General features: G+C 40.4%; 1 protein-coding gene across 6 annotated transcripts in view; it reads right to left on the bottom strand.

The window, feature by feature from the left end:
- The window catches only part of Arhgef4 (Rho guanine nucleotide exchange factor 4), a 167,811-nt gene extending 145,571 nt beyond the window's left edge, over nt 1-22,240 (bottom strand). The window contains exon 1 of one of the 6 annotated variants that reach the window (XM_058585400.1): nt 21,801-22,240. In XM_058585400.1, coding sequence (XP_058441383.1) covers nt 21,801-21,854 — 54 coding nt within the window. In that variant the 5' untranslated portion in view covers nt 21,855-22,240. The remainder of the gene's footprint in view (nt 1-21,800) is intronic. The other 5 variants (XM_058585399.1, XM_058585398.1, XM_058585397.1 and 2 more) reach the window with 5 other exon arrangements.
- Between the last annotated feature and the right edge of the window lie 959 nt (nt 22,241-23,199).

The following is a 23,199-nucleotide window of genomic DNA, read 5'->3' as shown; positions in this document are numbered from 1 at the left end:
TTTCTGGCTCACCATCATCTCTCTCCAACACTAATCTTGCTCTAATTCTTGATAATTTCAACATCCTTCTACATAATTCTCTGTGTCAAGCTCTGTGTTGAATGCTTTACAAATAACATCTCATTTAATTCTCACAAAGACCCATTTCTCAAAGGAGGAAACAGCCTTAGAAAAAGTAAGCAGCTGGCCGAACATAAAACTGTTATTTAGAGGTGAAGCTGGGATTCAAGCTGCTTCTGTGTTATGCTGTGTTACTCCCTCTATTAGGGAAATAGCCACTATTTCTTAAAAGTAAACAGGAACTGCAAAGATAAATGAAAGAGAGGGCCTGGGATATTCTCTGAACTTTTCTCAGTGTCCCTGGCTTTCTTTCACATATCCAATTCAAATTCTTGCCTTCTATTATTAGTTATTTCTTTTGACTGCATTGAAACTTGTTGGCACACAAGGATCCCTATAATCCAGCAAGGTAGGTCTAGGTTGGCAGGCAGATGGACATGGGTGCAAATTCTAGTTTCACCATGAATGAGCTTCCATAAACTTAGCAAATGGCATAACCTCCTTCAGCCTGTATTGGGGGCTATAGAGGTTTATGCTGAAGGTATATATTAGAGAAACAGGCTTGTGTGGACCCAGTTTCCAGATCTGTTACCAGCCAGGACTCTAAGCCTGTTAAGTAAATGTCAGGTTTCTCATCTGCCAAGAGTTCTCACAGGAAGCTGGGAGATTGTGTAGTTACACAGCCTAAGAAACTCTGCCCAAGCACTCTTCACAATGGCCACGACATGGAATCTACCTGAATGCCCATCAAGAAATGAATAGATAAGGAAAATGTGGTTCAAAGACACAAGGGAATAGTATCGCACCTTAAAAAGGAGGAAATCCTGTTATTTTTAACAACATGGATGAACCTAAAGGGCATTATGTTAAGAGAAATAAACTAGGCACAGAAAGACAAATACCACAGAATCTCACTTAAATGTGAGATCTAAATCTAAAAAAAGATTGAACTAATAGAAATAGAGAATAAAATGGTGGTTAGATTTGGGGGGGAGCGGAGGTTGAATGATGTTTGTCAAAGAACACAAAATTTCAGTTAGACATAAGAAACAAGTTCAACAGATCTGCATACCACAATGACTATTTGATAACAATATATTATACTTGAAAATTACTAGCAAGATAAATTTCGAGTGTTTTCATTACAAAAATAATGATGAGTATGTAAGGTGATTATTATGTTAATTAGCTTGATTTAGCCATTTAACATATAGAGACATATTCTACATATATGCCATATATATAGACATATAGCAAAGCATTATGTTGTACACCATAAACACTTACAATTTTTATGTGTTTATTTTTTATAGCACAGTAATGAAAAATAAATACATCTCCCATAAAAGGGACAGATATTCCATACAGAAGAATTCCCAATTAAAAAAAGGAAAGCTCAATAAAGAGTATATACTCAAAAACTTTCCTGACCTGCTGTGAGGACTTTATGAGTTAACATACCTAAGCTATTGAACTTGGACAATGTAGTTTCCTCCCTTGTCCCCTCTCTCCCGGCCTCATTCCCTATCAGTCTCTCCCAGGTGCACAGTCTTCAGCCACACCCCATTCTTCAACTTTGCTCCAACATGCCTCTGTGCACTTGCCTGACCTGGATCCTCTACCTAGAACCTCTACCCTTCCATTCCTATGCTGCCTTACTTGGGCATTCATTAATGCCCAGTTCAAAAACTACTTCTTCTCTCATGTGTTCCCCTGATGCCCCAAAGTTACTGTGTACCTGTCTGTCCTGCCAGAGCAATGTGTGTGCCTCTGCTGTGAACCTAATATACGTCAGTCATTAACAGTCTGTGAGTGTCCTGAGGACAGAGACCACGTTTCATTTTTGTTTGTATGTTTATCCCCATATTTATCTCCTTGGCATGTATTAAACTGCATTCAATTCAATTGAACATGCAAAGGAATGAAAACATTGTGGAGAAAGGAAATCCACCATGGTCCCTGAGAATCCCTGCACTTTAAGCTAACAATGCATAAGTTAGTTCCATCTCTGCTCATTTCTCAGAGATGTGTTGGCAAAGAACAATACTGAAGGATGAGGTAATGTCTCCTTCCTGGACAAAGAGTTGGCTTGCTATAAAGGAAGGGATTGCCCAAGCTCAGTGACCCTCAGCTGTGATACAAACTTATTGTCCACCCAGCAGAATCCAGTGAGCCCTCTGTGCTGACTAAGTAGGATTCAGGAGGTATAAACAAGCATAAATAGGATGCTCTTGCCACTTGTTGCACTATGAATAATCAAGTCCTTTGTTTCTGGTCCAGGAGTCTCATGTCTTCTGACAGCACTCACGAAACAGTACTAGGATGGTTTGTTATCTTAGAAGTCAACAAACTATAGACTGTGGACTTACATCTAACCTATGACCTGTTTTTGTTCAGCCAATGAGTTAGAATATTTTTAAATACTTTTTAAAATACTTTTTAAGAGTTGCAAAAAATGATAAAAATAAATAAATGTCAGAGACCTTATGATGCCCACAAAGCCCAGAATATTTATGATTTCATTTTCAAGAGGAAATGTTTTCAACTCCTATATTATTTTGTGAGAAGGGTAAAATGAATCTGAGTCTCTGACAAGTTCCAATTCTTCAGTTAACTTCCTGAGATAAGGAATGTCACCTCTTCCCCTGCATTCCACAGCCCCAAGGACAGGGTTTTACCATCCTATGGGATATATCTTAGCAAGTATAGGATGCACACAGATATTAAAGAATAAGATCTGGGCTGGAAACTGAGATGGGGTTGGGTAAGTTCATTTTATGTTGCTTTAATGAAATACCTAAGGCTGGATGTTTTATAAATAAAAAAAGTTTTATTTATCTCACTGTTCTGGAGGCCCAAGAGCATGGTTCTGACCTCTTCTTGGCTCTGGTGATGGGCTTCAGCAGGAGTGAAAGGCAAGACAGAGAGCCAGAGAACAATCCTGCTATAACAATCCTCTCGTGAGAACTAACCACGGTTTCCAAGAGAACTATGTTAACTCTTTCTGAGGGCAATTCCCCAATGACCTCCCAAGAAGCCCTACTTCTTTAAGGTGCCGGCACCTCTCTTGTTGCCTCACTGGGGGGCCACATTTGGGGCCATGCAGCGTGAACCCTTGGGGGCCATTCTCAAACCATAGTGCATAGAACGGGGTCATCACTATGCAGGAAAAGCCATGTGAATGAGGTGATCTAGAGTTGTGTGGAGAGTAACAACAGAAGTTTGGTGGAAGAGCCTGAAATGATTACAAGATGGAGAGAAGAAATGCAGCCTGTGAAGGAAACAGGACAGAGAGTGAAAGAGAATGCAAATCAGAACATTTTGCATTTGCAAGTCATTACCGAGAGTGATGTCAGCAAAACAGCAGATTAGGAAACTCCAAGCTCTCATTTAACAACAGAAATGTCACACAACCAACCAGAGCTCTGCCAGCTTTGCTGGATATCTGGAAAACAATCAAAAGTTTCAGCCATCAAGCAAATGTTTGATCAAGAAGTCATTTTGAAAAGGTAGGAAAGTTCAACGGTGTTTTTGCCTTGCTCCTCCCCCACCCTCAACCATAGGGTGCTCTTAGTCTTGAGCGGTGACCGCTCAGGTCCTTGTTCCTCTACTAAAATTGGAGGGGAAAAAAGAGACCTTGCCTTCAAGAATATGTATATGTGCATGTGTGTTTTAACATGTCTGGGGGATACATGAAGGACTGTCTCAATCTCCCTGTCGGGTATAAGTCAGAACACAAATAGGGACAGTTATTGGCATCAAATCTGCCATGTTAGGTTAGAAGCCATTTTATCTAGGGACTCCTAAGTTTAGATTTAGGGCCAATTTATCTAGGGATTCTGAGGCAATGCTGCGTAGCCTCCCATGTGCCTAAGAACATCCCAGCCGATGATGCAATCTTTAATCATGCTTGTGAAGTTCCTCTCGTAGGCTATAAAGCTGCTCTGTGAGTGCTGACACGCTGCTGCTCTCCTCGGAGGAGACAGACTTGTTGGTGTCCTTTCAAAAGTGACGGTCTTTTTTTTTAATATTTATTTTTTAGTTTTAGGTGGATACAATACCTTTATGTGGTGCTGAGGAGTGAACGCAGTGCCTTACGCATGCTAGCTGAGCACTCTACCACTGAGCCACAACCCCGGCCCCGACAGTCAATGTTCTTAATGCAACTAGGGGACAACAAGTCCAAGGATGCCTGAGGCAAGAGATTCTGGTGGAGACAGAAAATAGACCATTAAAGCCTAGAAGGAAAAGCTATGGTGAGAGGCTTTTAAAAAAAAATCAGGGAATTCAAAAGCAACTGCATATACGGGAGAATTTAGAAAATCACTCATGCCCAGTCAAGATACATGCACAGAAAACATCTCAAACCAGAGCTAATCCCTATGCTCAGAACCCAAAGGAAGCTGCAACAGTGGTACCCTTTATGTTTTAAATATAGCCTTTGTTCCCTGACACAGTGACCTTTTTCTTTTGGTGACTTATTTATAATATTTTTTTTCAGTTGTAGATGGACACAATACCTTTCTTCATTTACTTATCTATACTTGGTGCTGAGGATGGAACCCAGGGCCTCACACATGCTAGGCGAGCACTCTACACTAAGCCCCAGCCCCAGCCCCAGCCCCAGCCCTGGCAATTTATTTTAAAAGGACCTGTTTCTTTCTCTTCTTCTCTCTCCTCATCCCTAATCTCTCCTGCTCCCTAATCTCAAGGCAAACAGGATTACCTTTCTTCCCCACCCTAGGCAGAGTTATCTGTCCCTGAGTACACACTCACCACAGGAATGAAGTAATTCAGACTTCGGGGATGGTACCAGAAGATCTCAGAAATGACTCTCTCAAATTAACAATGAATTACAACTCTGGACAGAGAACACACGGAATACAGCCTTTGAATCATCTCTTTAAAAAGCCCCTGTTCCTGCCAATGGGCAAAATCAGACTCTAGGACAGGAGTCTTCCTGTGCTCTCCTTTACTAATAAAGTAATAAATCTTCTTTTTCCTTTTTCTCAAAACCATGTCCTTGTTATTAGATTGGCATCAGGGATAAGAACCAAGTTTTCAGTAATACATTCTTTGCCAAAATATTAGCTGGGCACAGCGGTGTATGTATGTAGTCCTAGTTATTTCGGAGGCCGAGGCAGGAGGATTGCTTGAGCCCAGCAGTTCAAGACAAGCCTGGGCAACACAGCAAGACTCTATCTAAAAAAGTGTGTGTGTGTGTGTGTGTGTGTGTGTGTGTGTGTGTGTTAGCTGAACATATGTTAGCTGAACATTTGCCAAAAGAACAGAGGTTTCCAGATGTACAAATGACAAGGAAGAGACTCAAACTACTGTCACCTCCAACAAGCAAGCAAATTAATTACCTAAAAAAGGAAATCATGGAGAAAGGCAAAAATCTGATTTCCAGAGTCAGTACATTATAATAACCAAATGCCCATTTTCAACAAAAAAAAATTATAAAGCGTGTATAAAAAATAAATAATAAAATTTAAAAAATTAGAAAATATAGTTCATTCAAAGAAACAAAACAAATTGAGAGAAAACATCCTTAAGGAAGCCCAGACTTCAGTCTTATTAGATAAGACTTTGAAACAACTGTTTTAGGGGGGGACAGACTATTTTAAGTTCAAGGTTGCTTATCGGTTGGCAGGTCTGATCAGGCCTAATCAGGAATTTGAGGAAAAGTCTCTGGTCTCACTAGGAGTACTGAAACTTGAGAATTGAAAGGAAATTGATAAAATAGGGCTGGGGATGTGGCTCAGTGGTTGAGTGCCCCTGAGTTCAATACCTGGTACCCCCGCCCCCCCGCAAAAAAAAGAGTGAAATATTTTATCCAATCTCTACTTCCCTTATTAAAGGCAAGGAAATAAGCCCAGCAATGATGATTGCTATAACAGAATCTGGTCTTCTACAACTTAAATTTTCTAATTCTCTATCTTATTTTGTCTATATAAATTTATATAAATTATATATAAATATGAGTAAATTCTAACCCATGTGAATATCATAAAGTCTTATGAATTTTAGTATAGGTCAACTTGGGAAGCCTACTTGGACAGTATTTTGCTTCGTAAGTATGATAACCTTAAGAGATGTCACTCAAGTTAGAAACTAAGTAGACTGTCATAGTAATCCTAATTAGGACCCTGGCTCAGTTTGCTAGTCATGCTTCCCTGTCAGAGGACATAAGCTTTTGTGAAATATTTAGGCTGATACACATTCTGTATAAAAACACTGTGAACTACAAGTAGAAGATCAATTTTTAAAAGCACTTAAAACACAGAACAAAGATATAGAATGTATGTTCACTTATAGGGAAATAATTTATGTTCATTATATAAACATGTAATAGAATTAAAGGATTAGTTGTCTCATAATCTGATCAGGAAGGGAGAAAGAAACATGAATTTATAACAATGTGTTATTTAATATCTGTAATTTTAATATTTAAAATATTCTGACAGCCAGGCTGCCAGAGTAGTCTTATTCATAAAAATTACACTACAATAATGTGGGGTAAATTTACAGTCTCTTTTGTTTTATAGTAATTATTTCATAATTCAGGTGAATTTGCAATTAAGTCACTTATAGTAAAAACTTTATGATAAATATTTGCTCAATGATAAACATCTCAATGATAGACAAGACGCATCGGAATGATACCACAGCCTGCCTTTATGAAAGCTGCCACGCCAACAACATGAGTACTTTGTATGTGTACTAACATTGCTAATTTTCACATCTGCTTCAGCTATAGAACCACAATTTTTGGAATCATTTGTTGTGGTGCTTCCTCCAAATGAAATATTTGTGTTATCAGAATCCACTGGATTAATTTTCCTAAATATTGGAATTATTGATCTGCTGACAAAACTTATTGGTGTCTGACTACAAGTTGTAGCAACCATTTAATAAAATTCTTAGAGAACTGTACAGATACAAAGGAATTTACATAATCCTAAAACATTTTTAGGGCTAATTGTTAATAGATAATTTTATCATTTTGAGATACCAAGAAATGAATCCCTACGTTGCATCTTTTTGGTTCAACTTTCCTTACCATGTCTACAACTATTGTCAATATAACTTTACTTATTAGTAGACTTCATTTGTTCTTAGTAGCAATTAATAATAAGTCTTCCACTGTTATAAGAATCAAACAGTAATATCTATTTCTGCCAAATTTAGACATCTTATTTTCAGAGAATTGATGAATTTGCTTAAAGCAAATTGTCTATTTGTTTCCATATACAGATTTGCTGCTATTTATTTTTATGTTTGTATACTGCAGTATATTGTTGATTTTAGAAGTTTTGAGTCACCACTACTTTAAGTCATCCAAATAAGTGGTCAGCTAGAAGTAATATTTGCTTGGGTACAATCTGTTTGCATTGGTTACACATGATTCAGTGCATAAATAAGTAAACAAATCTTTTAATTTGAAAGTGAAACATTTTAGCAATCTTACAAGTTAAAGATTATAATTTTATGGAATAGAGCAAACATTTAATTTCCTGAAACCTTTTAAAGTCTCCAGTACAAGAATGGAAATGTTTGAAAGCCTTGTTAAGCTCATAATACTTTCAGTTCAACACTGTAGAGTTTTCCATCTATTTTTGTGTAAACAATACTGAATTTTTTTCTATGAACAAAAAGTGGAAAATGTCAATTTCTTTAATTGTTTAAAAGAGGTAAAATGATAGTTGTATATCTTTCAAGCTATAATGAAAATGAATGCGTCTTTCAAATACTATTAGAATTATGATGATTTCAGATAAGAGAAAACGTGGGTAAAAAAATTAAATAAAACCAGGAAAACAACATCTGAACAAAATGAGACTATCAACAAAGGGACAGAAATTATAAATAATAGCCAAACAAAATTCTGGAGATGAAAAAAATATAATAACTGAAATGAAAACTTAACTATAGAGATTAAACAAAAGAGTTGAGCAGGCAGAAGAAAGAATCAGTGAGTACGAATATAGGACAATGGAAACTATAGAGCATAATTATAGAGCACAAATAATAAAGAATGAAGAAAAGTGAACAGAGCTTGAAAGATTTATGGGATGACATCAAGTGGGACAATATATTTGGGGAGTCCAGGAAGAAAAAAGAAAGAGAAAGAGACAGAAAAACTATTTGAAGAAATAATGGCTGGAAACTTCCTAGATTTGGTGAAAGAACTAAATCTACAAATTTAGAAAGTGCAAAAGACTCTAAATAGAATAAACCCCATGACACATCCACATCAAGACACATGATAATCAGACTGACAAAGAGAGAACCTTGAAAGCAATAAGAGTGAAGTGGGAATGGACAAGAGATCCCCCATAATATTATCAACCATGCTAATCAGGGAAAAATTGAAATAATAATTCAAAGTGCTGAACTGGGGAAAAGCCTTATCAACCAAGAATTCTGTATCTGGAAAAACTGTCCTTCAAGAAGTCAGGTCACCAGCTCCGCCACACTGCACACCTGCTCCAACCCGGGCAGCAGCCCTTGGAAAGTTCACCTAGGTGTGGAAGGTAAGGATTAGAGAGATGAGTTCACCCTGTCAGGGAATAAGCTGGGGACCCTAGCCTCAGGAACAGCCCTGGCAGCCCTCCACCCACCACCCAGAGGTTCACTCCCTTGAAGCCCAAGGTGAAAGTGCAGGCATGCACAAACACCTGCTTGGAACAGCACCTGGATGTGCTCACTCCACTACTGTGCTGTCCCTGGCCTCAGCGACCAGCATCCCCCAGGTGGTGACTGGTCCAAACTGAGATGTTCTGGGGCCTATAAAATTCACACTGGGTCTGCCATCCCAGCAACTAGGGAGGCTCAGGCAGGAGCCTCCCAAAAAAAAAATTAAGTAAATATGAATATATAAAGATTTCTGATAAAGCTAAACACATGGATAAATATGAAAGCCAGTGTTACTGTAATCCTGATTTTAACTACACTTATAGTGTTCTATAGGATTCAAAAGACAAAAGCATAAAAATTTTGAATCTGTTATTGTGCACACGATGTTCAAAAACACAATTCGTGACATTGAAACATAAAGGGGTATGGATGAAGAACTATTGGAGTACAGTTTTAAAAATACAATCACTTTGGTGTCAATTTATATATTTTTTTTATTTTTAATTTTTTATTGTGGGTTGTTCAAAACATTACAAATTTCTTGACATATCATATTCCACACTTTGATTCAAGTGGGTTATGAACTCCCACCTTCACCCCATACACAGATTGCAGAATCACATCAGTTACACATCCATTGATTTACAAATTGCCATACTAGTGTCTGTTGTGCTCCGCTGCCTTTCCCATCATCCACCCTCCCCCCTCCCCCCTCCCCTCCCCTCCTCTCTCTCTACCCCCTCCACTGTATAACCCTGAGGGTCTCCTTCCATTACCATGCAATTTCCCTTCTCTCTCCCTTTCCCTCCCACCTCTCATCCCTGTTAAATGTTAATCTTCTTCTCCTGCTCTTCGTCCCTACTCTGATCTTAGTTACTCTCCTTATATCAAAGAAGACATTTGGCATTTGTTTTTTAGGGATTGGCTAGCTTCACTTAGCATAATCTGCTCTAATGCCATCCATTTCCCTGTAAATTCTATGATTTTGTCATTTTTTAATGCAGAGTAATACTCCATTGTGTATAAATGCCACATTTTTTTTATCCATTCGTCTATTGAAGGGCATCTAGGTTGGTTCCACAGTCTTGCTATTGTGAACTGTGCTGCTATGAACATCGATGTAGCAGTGTCCCTGTAGCATGCTCTTTTTAGGTCTTTAGGGAATAGACCAAGAAGGGGAATAGCTGGGTCAAATGGTGGCTCCATTCCCAGCTTTCCAAGAAATCTCCATACTACTTTCCAAATTGGCTGCACCAATCTGCAGTCCCACCAGCAATGTACAAGTGTACCCTTTTCCCCACATCCTCGCCAGCACTTGTTGTTGTTTGACTTCATAATGGCTGCCAATCTTACTGGAGTGAGATGGTATCTTAGGGTGGTTTTGATTTGCATTTCTCTGACAGCTAGAGATGTTGAGCATTTTTTCATGTACTTGTTGATTGACTGTATGTCCTCCTCTGAGAAGTGTCTGTTCAGGTCCTTGGCCCATTTGTTGATTGGGTTGTTTGTTCTCTTATTGTCTAATTTTTTGAGTTCTTTGTATACTCTGGATATTAGGGCTCTATCTGAAGTGTGAGGAGTAAAGATTTGTTCCCAGGGTGTAGGCTCCCTATTTACCTCTCTTATTGTTTCTTTTGCTGAGAAAAACCTTTTTAGTTTGAGTAAGTCCCATTTGTTGATTCTAGTTATTAACTTTTGTGCTATGGGTGTCCTATTGAGGAATTTGGAGCCCGACCCCACAGTATGTAGATCGTAGCCAACTTTTTCTTCTATCAGACGGCGCGTCTCTGATTTGATATCAAGCTCCTTGATCCATTTTGAATTCACTTTTGTGCATGGCGAGAGAAAGGGATTCAGTTTCATTTTGTTGCATATGGATTTCCAGTTTTCCCAGCACCATTTGTTGAAGATGCTATCCTTCCTCCATTGCATGCTTTTAGCCCCTTTATCAAATATAAGATAGTTGTAGTTTTGTGGATTGGTTTCTGTGTCCTCTATTCTGTACCATTGGTCCACCCGCCTGTTTTGGTACCAGTACCATGCTGTTTTTGTTACTATTGCTCTGTAGTATAGTTTGAAGTCTGGTATCGCTATACCGCCTGATTCACACTTCCTGCTTAGCATTGTTTTTGCTATTCTGGGTCTTTTATTTTTCCATATGAATTTCATGATTGCTTTCTCTATTTCTACAAGAAATGCCGTTGGGATTTTGATTGGCATTGCATTAAACCTATAGAGAACTTTTGGTAATATCGCCATTTTGATGATGTTAGTTCTGCCTATCCATGAACAGGGTATATTTTTCCATCTTCTAAGATCTTCTTCTATTTCTCTCTTTAGGGTTCTGTAGTTTTCATTGTATAAGTCTTTCACCTCTTTTGTTAGGTTGATTCCCAAGTATTTTATTTTTTTTGAAGATATTTTGAATGGAGTGGTTGTCCTCATTTCCATTTCAGAGGATTTGTCGCTGATATACAGGAATGCCTTTGATTTATGTGTGTTGATTTTATATCCTGCCACTTTGCTGAATTCATTTATTAGCTCTAATAGTTTCTTTGTAGAGCCTTTTGGGTCTGCTAGGTATAGAATCATATCATCTGCAAATAGTGATAATTTAAGTTCTTCTTTTCCTATTTTTATGCCTTTAATTTCTTTCGTCTGTCAAATTGCTCTGGCCAGTGTTTTGAGAACTATGTTGAACAGAAGTGGAGAGAGAGGGCATCCCTGTCTTGTTCCAGATTTTAGAGGGAATGCCTTCAGTTTTTCTCCATTCAGAATGATGCTAGCCTGAGGCTTAGCATAGATTGCTTTTACAATATTGAGGTATGTTCCTGTTATCCCTAGTTTTTCTATAGTTTTGAACATAAAGGGATGCTGTACTTTGTCGAATGCTTTTTCCGCATCTATCGAGATGATCATCTGGTTCTTATTTTTAAGTCTATTGATGTGGTGAATAACATTTATTGATTTCTGTATATTGAACCAGCCTTGCATCCCAGGAATGAATCCTACTTGATCATGGTGTACAATTTTTTTGATATGTTTTTGTATCCGATTCGCCAGAATTTTATTGAGGATTTTTGCATCTAGGTTCATTAGAGACATTGGTCTGTAGTTTTCTTTCTTTGAAGTGTCTTTGTCTGGTTTAGGTATCAGGGTGATGTTGGCCTCATAGAATGAATTTGGAAGTTCTCCCTCCTTTTCTATTTCCTGAAGTAGCTTGAAAAGTATTGGTATTAGTTCTTCTTTAAAGGTTTTGTAAAATTCTGCTGTATACCCATCCGGTCCTGGGCTTTTCTTAGTTGGTAGTCTTTTTATGGTTTCTTCTATTTCCTCAATTGATATTGGTCTGTTTAGATTTTCTATATCCTCCTGACTCAATCTGGGCAGATCATATGACTTAAGAAATTTATCTATGCCTTCACTATCTTCTAATTTATTGGAGTATAAGGATTCAAAATAGTTTTTGATTATCTTCTGTATTTCTGAAGTGTCTGTTGTGATATTGCCTTTTTCATCCCATATGCTAGTAATTTGAGTTCTCTCTCTTCTTCTCTTCGCTAGCATCGCTAAGGGTCTGTTGATTTTGTTTATTTTTTCAAAGAACCAACTTTTAGTTTTGTCAATTTTTTCAATTGTTTCTTTTGTTTCGATTTCATTAATTTCAGCTCTGATTTTAATTATTTCTTGCCTTCTACTTCTTTTGCTGTTGTTTTGCTCTTCTTTTTCTAGGATTTTGAGATGAAGTATGAGATCATTTATTTGTTGGTTTTTTCTTTTTTTAAGGAATGAACTCCAAGCAATGAATTTTCCTCTTAGAACTGCTTTCAATGTGTCCCATAGATTCCGATATGTTGTGTCTGTGTTTTCATTTATCTCTAAGAATTTTTTAATTTCCTCCTTGATGTCTTCTATAACCCATTGATCATTCAGTAACCTATTGTTCATTCTCCAAGTGATGTATGCTTTTTCCTTCCTTCTTTTATCGTTGATTTTCAGTTTCATTCCATTATGATCAGATAAGATGCATGGTATTATCTCTACTCCTTTATATTGTCTAAGAGTTGCCCTGTGACATAATATATGATCTATTTTTGAGAAGGATCCATGTGCTGCTGAGAAAAAAGTGTAACTGCTTGATGTTGGGTGGTATACTCTATATATGTCAATTAGGTCTAGGTTATTAATAGTGTTATTGAGTTCTATAGTTTCCTTATTCAACTTTTGTTTGGAAGATCTGTCCAGTGGCGAGAGAGGTGTGTTGAAGTCTCCCATGATTATGGTGTGGTGGTCTATTAGACTCTTGAACTTGAGAAGAGTTTGTTTGACGAACATAGCTGCACCATTGTTTGGGGCATAAATATTTATGATTGTTATGTCTTGTTGGTGTATGGTTCCCTTAAGCAGTATGTAGTGTCCCTCTTTATCCCTTTTGATTAACTTTGGCTTGAAATCTATTTTATTTGATATGAGTATGGACACTCCTGCTTGTTTCCGAAGTCCATATGAGTGATATGATTTTTCCCAACCTTTCACCTTCAGCCTATGTATGTCTTTTCCTATCAAATGCGTCTCCTGTAGGCAGCATATTGTTGGGTCTTGTTTTGTGATCCATTCTACTAGCCTGTGTCTCTTAATTGGTGAGTTTAAGCCATTAACATTTAGGGTTATTATTGAGATATGGGTTGTTCTTCCAGCCATATTTGTTTATTTCTGTTACTAAACATGGTTTGTTTTCCTCTTTGATTATTTTCCCCCCCTTTACTGTCCTACCTCCCACTGTTGGTTTTCATTGTTATTTTCCATTTCCTCTTCCTGTAATGCTTTGGCGAGGATGTTTTGAAGAGATGGTTCTCTAGCTGCGAATTCTTTAAACTTTTGTTTATCGTGGAATGTTTTAATTTCATCTTCCATCCTGAAGCTTAATTTCGCTGGATACACAATTCTTGGTTGGAACCCATTTTCTTTCAGTGTTTGAAATATGTTATTCCAGGATCTTCTAGCTTTCAGAGTCTGTGTTGAAAGATCAGCTGTTATCCTGATTGGCTTACCCCTAAATGTAATCTGCTTCCTTTCTCTTGTAGCTTTTAAAATTCTCTCCTTATTCTGTATGTTGGGCATCTTCATTATAATGTGTCTAGGTGTGGATCTCTTATGATTTTGCACAATCGGCGTCCTGTAGGCTTCTAGGATTTGGGATTCTGTCTCATTCTTCAAGTCTGGGAAGTTTTCTCGTATTATTTCATTGAATAGACTGCTCATTCCTTTGGTTTGGAGCTCTGTACCTTCCTGTATCCCAATGACTCTTAAGTTTGGTCTCTTAATGTTATCCCATATTTCTTGGATGTTCTGCTCATGGTTTCTTAACAGTCTTGCTGAGCTGTCTATGTTCTTTTCCAGTTGAAATACTTTGTCTTCATTGTCTGATGTTCTATCTTCTAAGTGTTCTACTCTGCTGGTAGTATTCTCCATTGAGTTTTTAAGTTGGTTTGTTGCTTCCTGCATTTCTAGGATTTCTGTTTGTTTGTTTTTTATAACCTCTATCTCCCTGTATAGTTGATCCTTTGCTTCCTGGATTTGTTTGCGTAATTCATTGTCGAAGTGATCTTTCATTTTCTGATTTTGCTGTCTAATGTCTTCCTGGATACTCCAGATCATCTGAAGCATGTATATCCTGAATTCTTTATCTGACATTCCATCTGCTGCAGCTGTTACCTCTTCTAAAGTTGCGTTGACCTGCATTGCTTGTGGTCCTTTCTTTCCTTGTCTTTTCATACTGCTTGCGTATCTTTCCTGCAGGAGCGGGCGGCGGCTCTGCTCTCTCCTTATTCCAATTGGGGTGTCGTGGCTACCACGCCGGCAGGTCACTGGGCCTGTTCTGGGTGCTGGCGGCGGCTCTGTTCTGCCCCTACTCCAATTGGGGTGACAAGTGTACCACGCCGGCAGGCCACCGGGCCTGATCCGCCGGTCGGTTGCAGGTTTGCCTACCCTGCAGGCGCGGGCGGCGGCTCTACTCTGCCCCTACTCCAAATGGGGTGACGTGTCTGTCGTACCGGCAGGCCACTGGGCCTGTCCCGCTGGTGGGTCGCAGATCTGCCCACCTTTCGGGCACGGGTGGAGGCTCTGCTCTGCCCCTACTCCAATTGGGGTGTCGTGACTACCCCGCCTGCAGGATGCTGGGCCTGTTCCTGGCACGGGCGGCGACTCTGCTCTGCCCCTACTCCAATTAGGGTGGTGTGTGTACCACGCCGGCAGGCTCCTGGGCCTGATCCGCCGGTCTGTTGCAGGTCTGCCTACCTTGGAGGCGCGGGCGGCGGATCTGCCCTGCCCCTCCTACCACGCCTGCGGACCCCTGGGCCTGATCTGCAGGTTGGTCACAGGTCTGCTCACCCTGCGGGCACGGGTGGCGGTTCCGCTCCGCCCCCACTCCAGTTGGGGTCACGTGACCACCACACCGGCAGGGCCTGATCCGGGCGTGGGAGAAGGATCTGCTCTGCCCCTACTCCAGTTGGGGTGACGTGTGTACCACACTGGCAGGCCACTGGGCCTGACCCGCCAGGCTGTCACAGGTCTGTTTACCTTGCAAGCGCGAACGGCGGCTCTGCCCTGCCCCTCCTACCACGCCCATGTACCACTGGGTCGCAGGTCTGCCCACCTTGCGGGTGCGGGTGGCGGCTCTGCTCCGCCCCCTCTCCAATTGGGGTCACGCGGTCACCACGCTGGCGAGCCGCTGGGCCTGCTCCGGGTGCTGGCGGCGGCCCGGCTCCCTCAATTTATATTTGATAATTACAACGTTAGATGTTATTTTTAGTTCCCATGGTAAACAGACAAAATATCCATAGGACAGCCACAAAAGGAAACAAAAAGTTTCATAATGTGTCATTAAAAAAAAAAAAGCCAGCTGAATACAAAAGGAGGCAGTAATTGGGAAAGTGAGAGTCAATAAAGCTGAGACAGAAAACAAATAGCAAAATGGCTAGGCCCCTTCCTATCAGTAATTACTTTAAATGTAAATGGTTTAAATTCACTAATCAAAATGTAGTGGTTGGCATAATTGTTTTAAAAAAACAAACTACATAATCTAAACACACTGACTATAAAAGATTCATTTTGGATTTAAAGATACAAACAATTTGAAAGTGAAAGTATAGAAAAAATTATTACATGAAAACACTAACCAGAAGAGAGCTGGGATGACTATACTAATGTCAGACAAAATAGACTTTAAGTGGGGGAAAAAATGTTACAGAGACAATATAGACTGATGAAAGGGTCAATTCATTCACCAAAATAATATAACATCTATTAATATATGTGCATGAAAATCGGAGCCTCAAAATATATGAAACAATCCCTGACAGAACTGAAAGAAGAAACAGAGAGCTCTGCATCAATAATCAAAGACTGCAGTGGTTGAACAACCAGACAGAAGATTGATAAGTGAATAAAGGAATTGAATAACACAACATACAGATTAGACCTAACAGACAGAGAAGTACAGCATAGTACACATTATTCTCAAGTGTTTGTGCAATATTCAAATAGACCATACATTAGACCATAAAAGCAAGACTTAATATAAAAAAGATTGCAATCATAAAAGGTGTTTTTCCTATAGCAATGCAGTGAAGGCAGGAATCAACAACAGAAGGAAAGCTGGAAAATGCACAAGCCTGGGGAAATTACCCTTAAAGAGAATGCTGGATAAGAGTATGTTAAAGAGTATGTTAACATATTCAGAATATGTTAACGTTACTCTTAAAGAAAAGCCCAGGACCAGATGGCTTCACTGGTGAATTCTACCAAACCTACATGAATTAACACCAATATTTCTCAAATTCTTCAAGAAACTAAAGAGGAGGAAACACTCCCTAACTCATTTATGAAGCCATTATTACCTTGATACCTGGACAAAGAAAATACAAAGGAAAAAAAAACAAAACTACAGGCCAATATCCCTAATGAACATCAATGCAAGATGTTAATAAAATATTAGTATACCGAAATCAGTGGCTTATTAAATGGATTATATATCATGGCCAAGTGAGATTTATTCCCAGAAGTAATAGTGGCTCAATGCATAAAAATCAGTTAATGCAGAATACCACAATACTAGAAGTAAGGAAAACACACACACACACACACACACTCACACACACACAATCATCTTAACTGATGCAGAAAAGGCATTGGACAAACTTACACATCTTTTCTTGAAAGGAAAAAAAAACTCTCAATAAGCCAGGAATAGAAGAAAACGTGCTTAAGATGACAAAAGCCATACATGAAACCCATGGCTAACATCATATTCAAAAAAGAATAAAAGCTTTTCCCCTTGGTCAGGAATAAGTCAAGGTACAGCTTCTTCAGGATTTTCAACACATAAGATCAAATCATCTGCAAATAGAGATAATTTTACTTCTTCCTTTTCAATTTAAATGCCTCTACTATTCTTTGTGCCCATTTACTCACTCTGAGACTTCTAGTACTATGTTGCATAAAATGTTACGTTAAGAGTAGCATTCTTTATGTGGAAAAAGCAGTAATGCTTGCCTTTGGTCAGCTTTTGATTATATTGTTAGGTAAAGATATGTTAATGATTGCTGTGTCTTCTCAGAAAATTGACTCCTTTATCACTATGTAATGCCTTCAATACACCGGCCTTGACTTGTCAACAAAGTTTTAGATATAACATTGAAAGCACAGTCTACAAACAATAACAACAAAAATCTGATAACACGGGCTTTGTGAAAAATTAAAAACTCTTATTCCATCAAAGATACATGGTTAAAGGTGAAAGGACAAGCCACAGACTGTGAGAAAACATCTGCAAAATGCATATCTAATAAAGGACTTGTCTCCAAAATATACTATGAGTTCTTAAAATTGAAAACGAAAATGAATAACCCAATTAAAAAGTAGACAAAAGATCTGAGGAGATAACTCGTCAAGAAATTATACAGATAACAGAGAAGGTGAAAATATGCTTCACATCATACATCACTGGGGAACTGCAAACCAAAGCAACAATGAAATACCACTATATACCTATTAGCAAGGTCAGAATCCAAAGTACTGACAGCACCAATTGCTGAAAAAGAGGTGGTCTTACTGGAATTGTCAGTCATTCCTGGTGGAAATGCAAAATAGCACATCCACTTTGAGAGACAATTTCTTACAAAACTGGACATACTCTTACCACATGATCAAGTAATTGTCCTGCTTGGTATTTATGTATACTATGACATATTATCAATAAAAAGGAACACATTAATAACGTATACACAACTCGGATCAATCTCCAGAGACTTATGTTGAGTGGAAAATCCAAATCCCCAAATGTTGCATACTGTGTAGATCCATTGGTACACTATTTGGGCAATGACAAGACTGTAGAAATGGAGGGCAGATTCGTGTTTGTCAGTGGTTAAAGATGAGAGTTGATGTGGCTATAAAAGGACAACACAGGGATCTTTGTTGAGATAGAAAGGCACTGTATCTTGACTGTGTCCATGTCATTATCCTAGTTGTGATGTTGTGCCACAGTTTTGTAAAATGCCACTATTGGGGAAACTGGGTGAAAAGTGTATTAGTTCTTTGAATTATTTCCTATAACTGCATGTAACTCTATAATTATATGCTCCCAAAATATGGCTTAATTATAAAAACAATCATATTCTCACCTTGAATCATAAACATATCTCTTATGGAAGTGTGAGTAGATTTTGTTTCTATCTGCCATGTAAGAAAGAAAAGGCATTGAAAAATTAAGAGATCTGAGGTCACTCAGGCAGAGGTGAACTATGCCAAGGACATTCAGGGCTGAGGAAGGGCTGGCCATGTCAGAAGCATGGCCTAAGGACAGAGGGCTGGTCAGCTCTGGGCTCTGAGCCAGCCTGCACCCACCAGGATTCCTTCACCTGTTTTCTCAAGACTGAGGAGAAAACAAGAGGGCGAACTGCCGGTACTGCCACCTAGTGGCTTGTCTCCTGAAAATGAGAAAGAGGAAGAAAACCACAGGTCTGCATGCGGTGAGCCTCTGGCTTGGCAGCTGGAGAGAACCTGCAGAATAAGGTAACTTGCTGGAATCGAACATTAATGAGCTGTTCTCTAATTTGTAAAAGGAGAAGACCAAGAATGGAACTGTGCTTCTGGGCCAGAGGACAGAGGCGGACAAAAATGTCACCATCTCTAATGAATCTGTACGGCTGATTGCAAAGAAGGTTTCTGTGGGTGTTCACTGCTCAAGGAATGCTCCAGGTGCAACCTATCACCAGCAAGCAATCCACAAGAGTAGTCATTTCACTGCAAAGCCGCCTTGAGGGGGTCAGAGTTCTCTGGGGAGGCAGCAGTCCCACCTTGTAACATACCTGCCTTCAAGTGCTCTATCACCCACTCCCACCCCAGTGTTACCTTATCTGGCTTCTACTGTCCTTCCAGTTGGGGTTCATTTCTTTGACCATGAGAGGTGGCCTGTTATACTGAAAAGAAGATTCTAACTGAAATTAGACACGTGACAGAGCCAGGCACAGTGGCGCATGCCTGTAATCCCAGCAGCTCGGGAGGCTGAGACAGGAGGGTCGCAAGTTCAACGCCAGTCTCAGCAAAGGCGAGGTGCTAAGCCACTCTGTCTCTAAATACAACTCAAAAATGGACTGGGGATGTGGCTCAGTAGTCAAGTGCTCCTGAGTCCAATCCCCCGTTTAAAAAAAGAAAAGAAAAGAAAGAAAGAAATTAGTTAATATAGATAGTACTACCATTAGTAGCTAAGTAAAAAATACCCAGTGGCAACGTCTGAGTCTTGTTTTCATCTTTCATAAGACAGAAATGAGGATGGTGATATTATTTGTCAAACCTATAAGACTTCATGCTGCAGGCTGGCCCCCACGGTGAGCCAGCTCTTCCTCCTCCATCTGACTTGGAGTCTTGTGAGCTTTGAAGTGTTTGCAGACCAGCACTGAGTGCTTGTGTGTGTGCTCCCAGTGGAGTGTGTGAGTAAGCACAGGTACATGTGGGCTGGGCTGGGCACAGGTAGACAAGGAAGTAGGCACCCCCTTGCCCACTCCACACAGGCCTGACTCTGTCCCCTAAACGGCATGGAGGCTCTGCCAGGCATTGTTGCTCCTGAGTTACACACATGGAACTGACGTCCTGGCCCTCTTTCTTTCTTCTCTGCTCCTTTGTACCCCTCCTTGTGCAGTCCACAATCCCAAAATAATAGGGAAATTCTTCCCACTCCCGAGGAGCTGGCAGGAAAACAATCTCCTTTCTAGTGACTCCATTAGAAACCGCATTAAAAGTCTTGCATAAGTAGACAAAAGAACTTGCCTGAAGTAAGATTTGCAATTGTACCCAGTGGTCATGGGGGAAGGAACGCATAATTGGCAGGATTCAGCTCCAAGAAGGAGGTACAGAGAGCTGGTAAATGGCAGAAAATAAGCCCTGAAAAGAGACCTGGTAGAGACTGGGGCACCTAGACTGTGCAGACAGAAGGGCCTAGGTATGCAAGGGCCAAGTTTTTCAAGATGATATTCATTTTAAAATTCTATTGTCATGTGTTCTGGAGTCAAAAAGCAAGGCTTATAAACCTATGGGGACATGCCAAAGGAAGGAAGAGTGTATATATACACTCTGCTCTGAAGCTTGAGATCTGTTTGATAACCAGCTAGTCTGCCTCACCAACAAGGTAAACTGCTTGACGCAGGAATTTTTAGAAAGCTAAGCCTATTCCCTGAAAATGAAGGAATTACTAGTGGTTCCCCAGCAAGGCTCACTACCAATCCTTCTCTAAACCGTACCTAGTGCTGGGAGGCACGCGTGTTCTATTTTACAGATCGGTGGTTGGTATTCCATTAAGCTAAGAACTTACTTGTGGTTACACCTCTGACAGCAGATGCTTCTGATCTGAGATCATACACGACCAACTAACTCACTCCACAGCCACTTTGTTTCTTGAGTCTTTGGTGGGGGGGTAAGAATTTACCTCCAAGCCAGGGAGCCAAAGTCTCTCCATTTTTCTTGAACCATTAGCCAGAGAGAGGAAGAGTGTTTGGTTTTTATTAATGAGAGGTCAGAGGTTCATCCCAGGATCCAGAATTGTGGGCCTAAATTTCCTGTGTTGCTAGCATGAATAGCAGCATGGGATTTAGAAAATGTATCATACGAACGGACAGATATCCAGACAACTTTGGGAAAATCTATAAAATTAAATGGATTTTTCTTCTTGTAGATTTAACAAAGCCTTTGTGTATTAATAGGTATTTTAAAGTTCCAAGTGTAGAAAACGGGTTTAGAGCCTCTTGTACAGGCAGGGGTGGAGCTGGGAAAGCTGGCCTGTGCCCCAGCTCTGCCATCCCATGACCCCACAGTGAAGTGACTGGACGACTCCTGTCCTGCTGATATCCCATGGCTACAGGCATGCTTTGGGAAGGCCCTTTGCTCACTCTAATGCTTGCTATGGCTTTTCCCAGAGTCAGTACTTCTGCAGAGGAAGTACTGAAAGAAAGTACTAAAAGGTACTAAAAAAAGTACTTTTTACTGAAAGAAAGTACTGAAAAGTACTGAAGTCCTGAAAGTCTCAGCTCCTCTCTGATACTAGACCAACAAGCGTAGAACTGAAGGTTCAATGGTGGCATGCATTTGGCTATTTTTTTTTTCTCCCACTCCATGGGACAGAAGACTGTGGTCCACCCCTGGCTACATCCCTGATGGTGAATGACTCTGGGGAGGTTGTTTAATTCTCAGAACTTCACTCAACATACACGGTTCTGAGTGGTTGACGTTGGAATGCGCACAGGAAAATAAAGACTTTTCAAATACAAAGCTTTGAGGGGAAGGAACCCCTTCCCTGCTCCCCGTCCTGGACAGCAGCCTGGCTGCTAGTAGCACTGGTGCGCTCTCCCCAAGGCTGAGCAGTTTCCACACCTACCGCTGCACACTCAATGCCTATTTCTGCTTTTCAAGCTCAACATGCCCTGCCCTCAGTCTTAAATGCACCCTTCTTCTGACCACCCAATCCTTCCAGAAACTCTGCCCTACGCTTGGGGCTGAGTTCCGACTCTTTCTTTATTTCCTTATACCCTGCGTCAACATTCACCTACCTGGTCTGGGTAGGATATGCCACCAGAGGGAAAAGTAGAATTAGCCTGGTGCATCCCCCTCCCTCCAGCAGTTGGAGTATCTCACTGTGAAGCCTTTACACGGAGCAGCAAAGGACGAAGATTGTTCTCAGAGGCAGGGAGACTTCTGCATGCCCCCAAATTCCTCTTGATGAATGTGCCCAGAAAGGCAAATAACAAAGTTTCTCAGTTGCTGCCAGGCAACCTGAGGGCTCAGTGGGTCCTGGATGCCACTCTGGGTTGTTGCCAAGGGGCCTCTCTCAGCTCCTCTGTGTGTGTATACGTGGCTGATATCCAAGAAGCAGCACCATCCCCAGCCTGAGCCTCTGGTCTCCGAGGTTAACTAGCAAAAAACACAAAACCATTCTCTCTACCCCTTTTCCTCTAGGGTTTGACTGAATAAGACAGGGCTATTCCCTGGAACTGAGGAAGGGCTCTGTGTGAATGCAAATGCCTCAGCTCAGTGAGCTGGCTGGACTGCCACGTGACTGCATCCTCAGAGCTCCCCGACTGCCTGGCTTCCTTCCCCACTTTCACTTCTCTCTAGCTGTAAAGGTCATTGTTCCCCCAGCAGCTTCTATGCTCTTTCTAATTCCAGACACAGCCCTAAGTCTTCCCTAATGTGTTGGCCGTGACCAAACACCCACCACCAGCCCCCTCTTCAGACTAGGGACCCAACTGCCCACCAGGATTCTCAAGCTTATCCCAGGATAACTCTCCATTAAAAAAAAAAATTGTTCTTTTTAATTATATGACAGCAGAATGTATTTTGCCATATTAAACATATAGGGAGTATAACTTCCCATTCTTATAGTTGTATATGATGTGGAGTTACACTGGTTGTGTATTCATATGTGAACGTAGAAAAGTTATTTCCCTTCATTTGCCTTTCCTATTTCCACACCGTTTTCCCTTCGTTTCCCTTTGTCTAATCCAAGAAACTTCTTTTCTTCCCTCCTCTACCCCCGTATTGTATGTTAGCGTCTGCATATCAAAGAGAATATTCGGCCTTTGGTTTTGGGAGACTGGTTTATTTCACTTGTCATGATAATCTCCAGCTCCATCCATTTACTGCCCAGTGCCATAATTTCAACTGTCCTTCATGGCTGAGTAACATTCCATTGGGTATATGTACCACATTTTCCTTATCCATTCATCTGTTGAAGGGCACCTAGGTTGGTTCCACAGCTTGGCTATTGTGAATTGAGCTGCTATCAACATTGATATGGCTGCATCACCATTGTATGCTGCTTTTAAGTCCTTTGGGTATATGCCGAGGAATGGGATAACTGGGTCAAATGGTGGTTCTATTCCAAGTTTTCTGAGGAATCTCCCTACAGCTTTCCAGAGTGGTTGCTTTCTAGTTTGCAATCCCACCAGC

Source organism: Marmota monax, unplaced genomic scaffold, assembly GCF_021218885.2.
Source record: "Marmota monax isolate L192 unplaced genomic scaffold, Marmota_monax_Labrador192_F-V1.1 WCK01_AAM20220418_F8-fsc00034, whole genome shotgun sequence".
NCBI classification, from domain to species: domain Eukaryota; kingdom Metazoa; phylum Chordata; class Mammalia; order Rodentia; family Sciuridae; genus Marmota; species Marmota monax.
The sequence above is the reverse complement of the archived record's forward strand: the minus strand, read 5'-3'. Positions and strand labels throughout refer to the sequence as shown.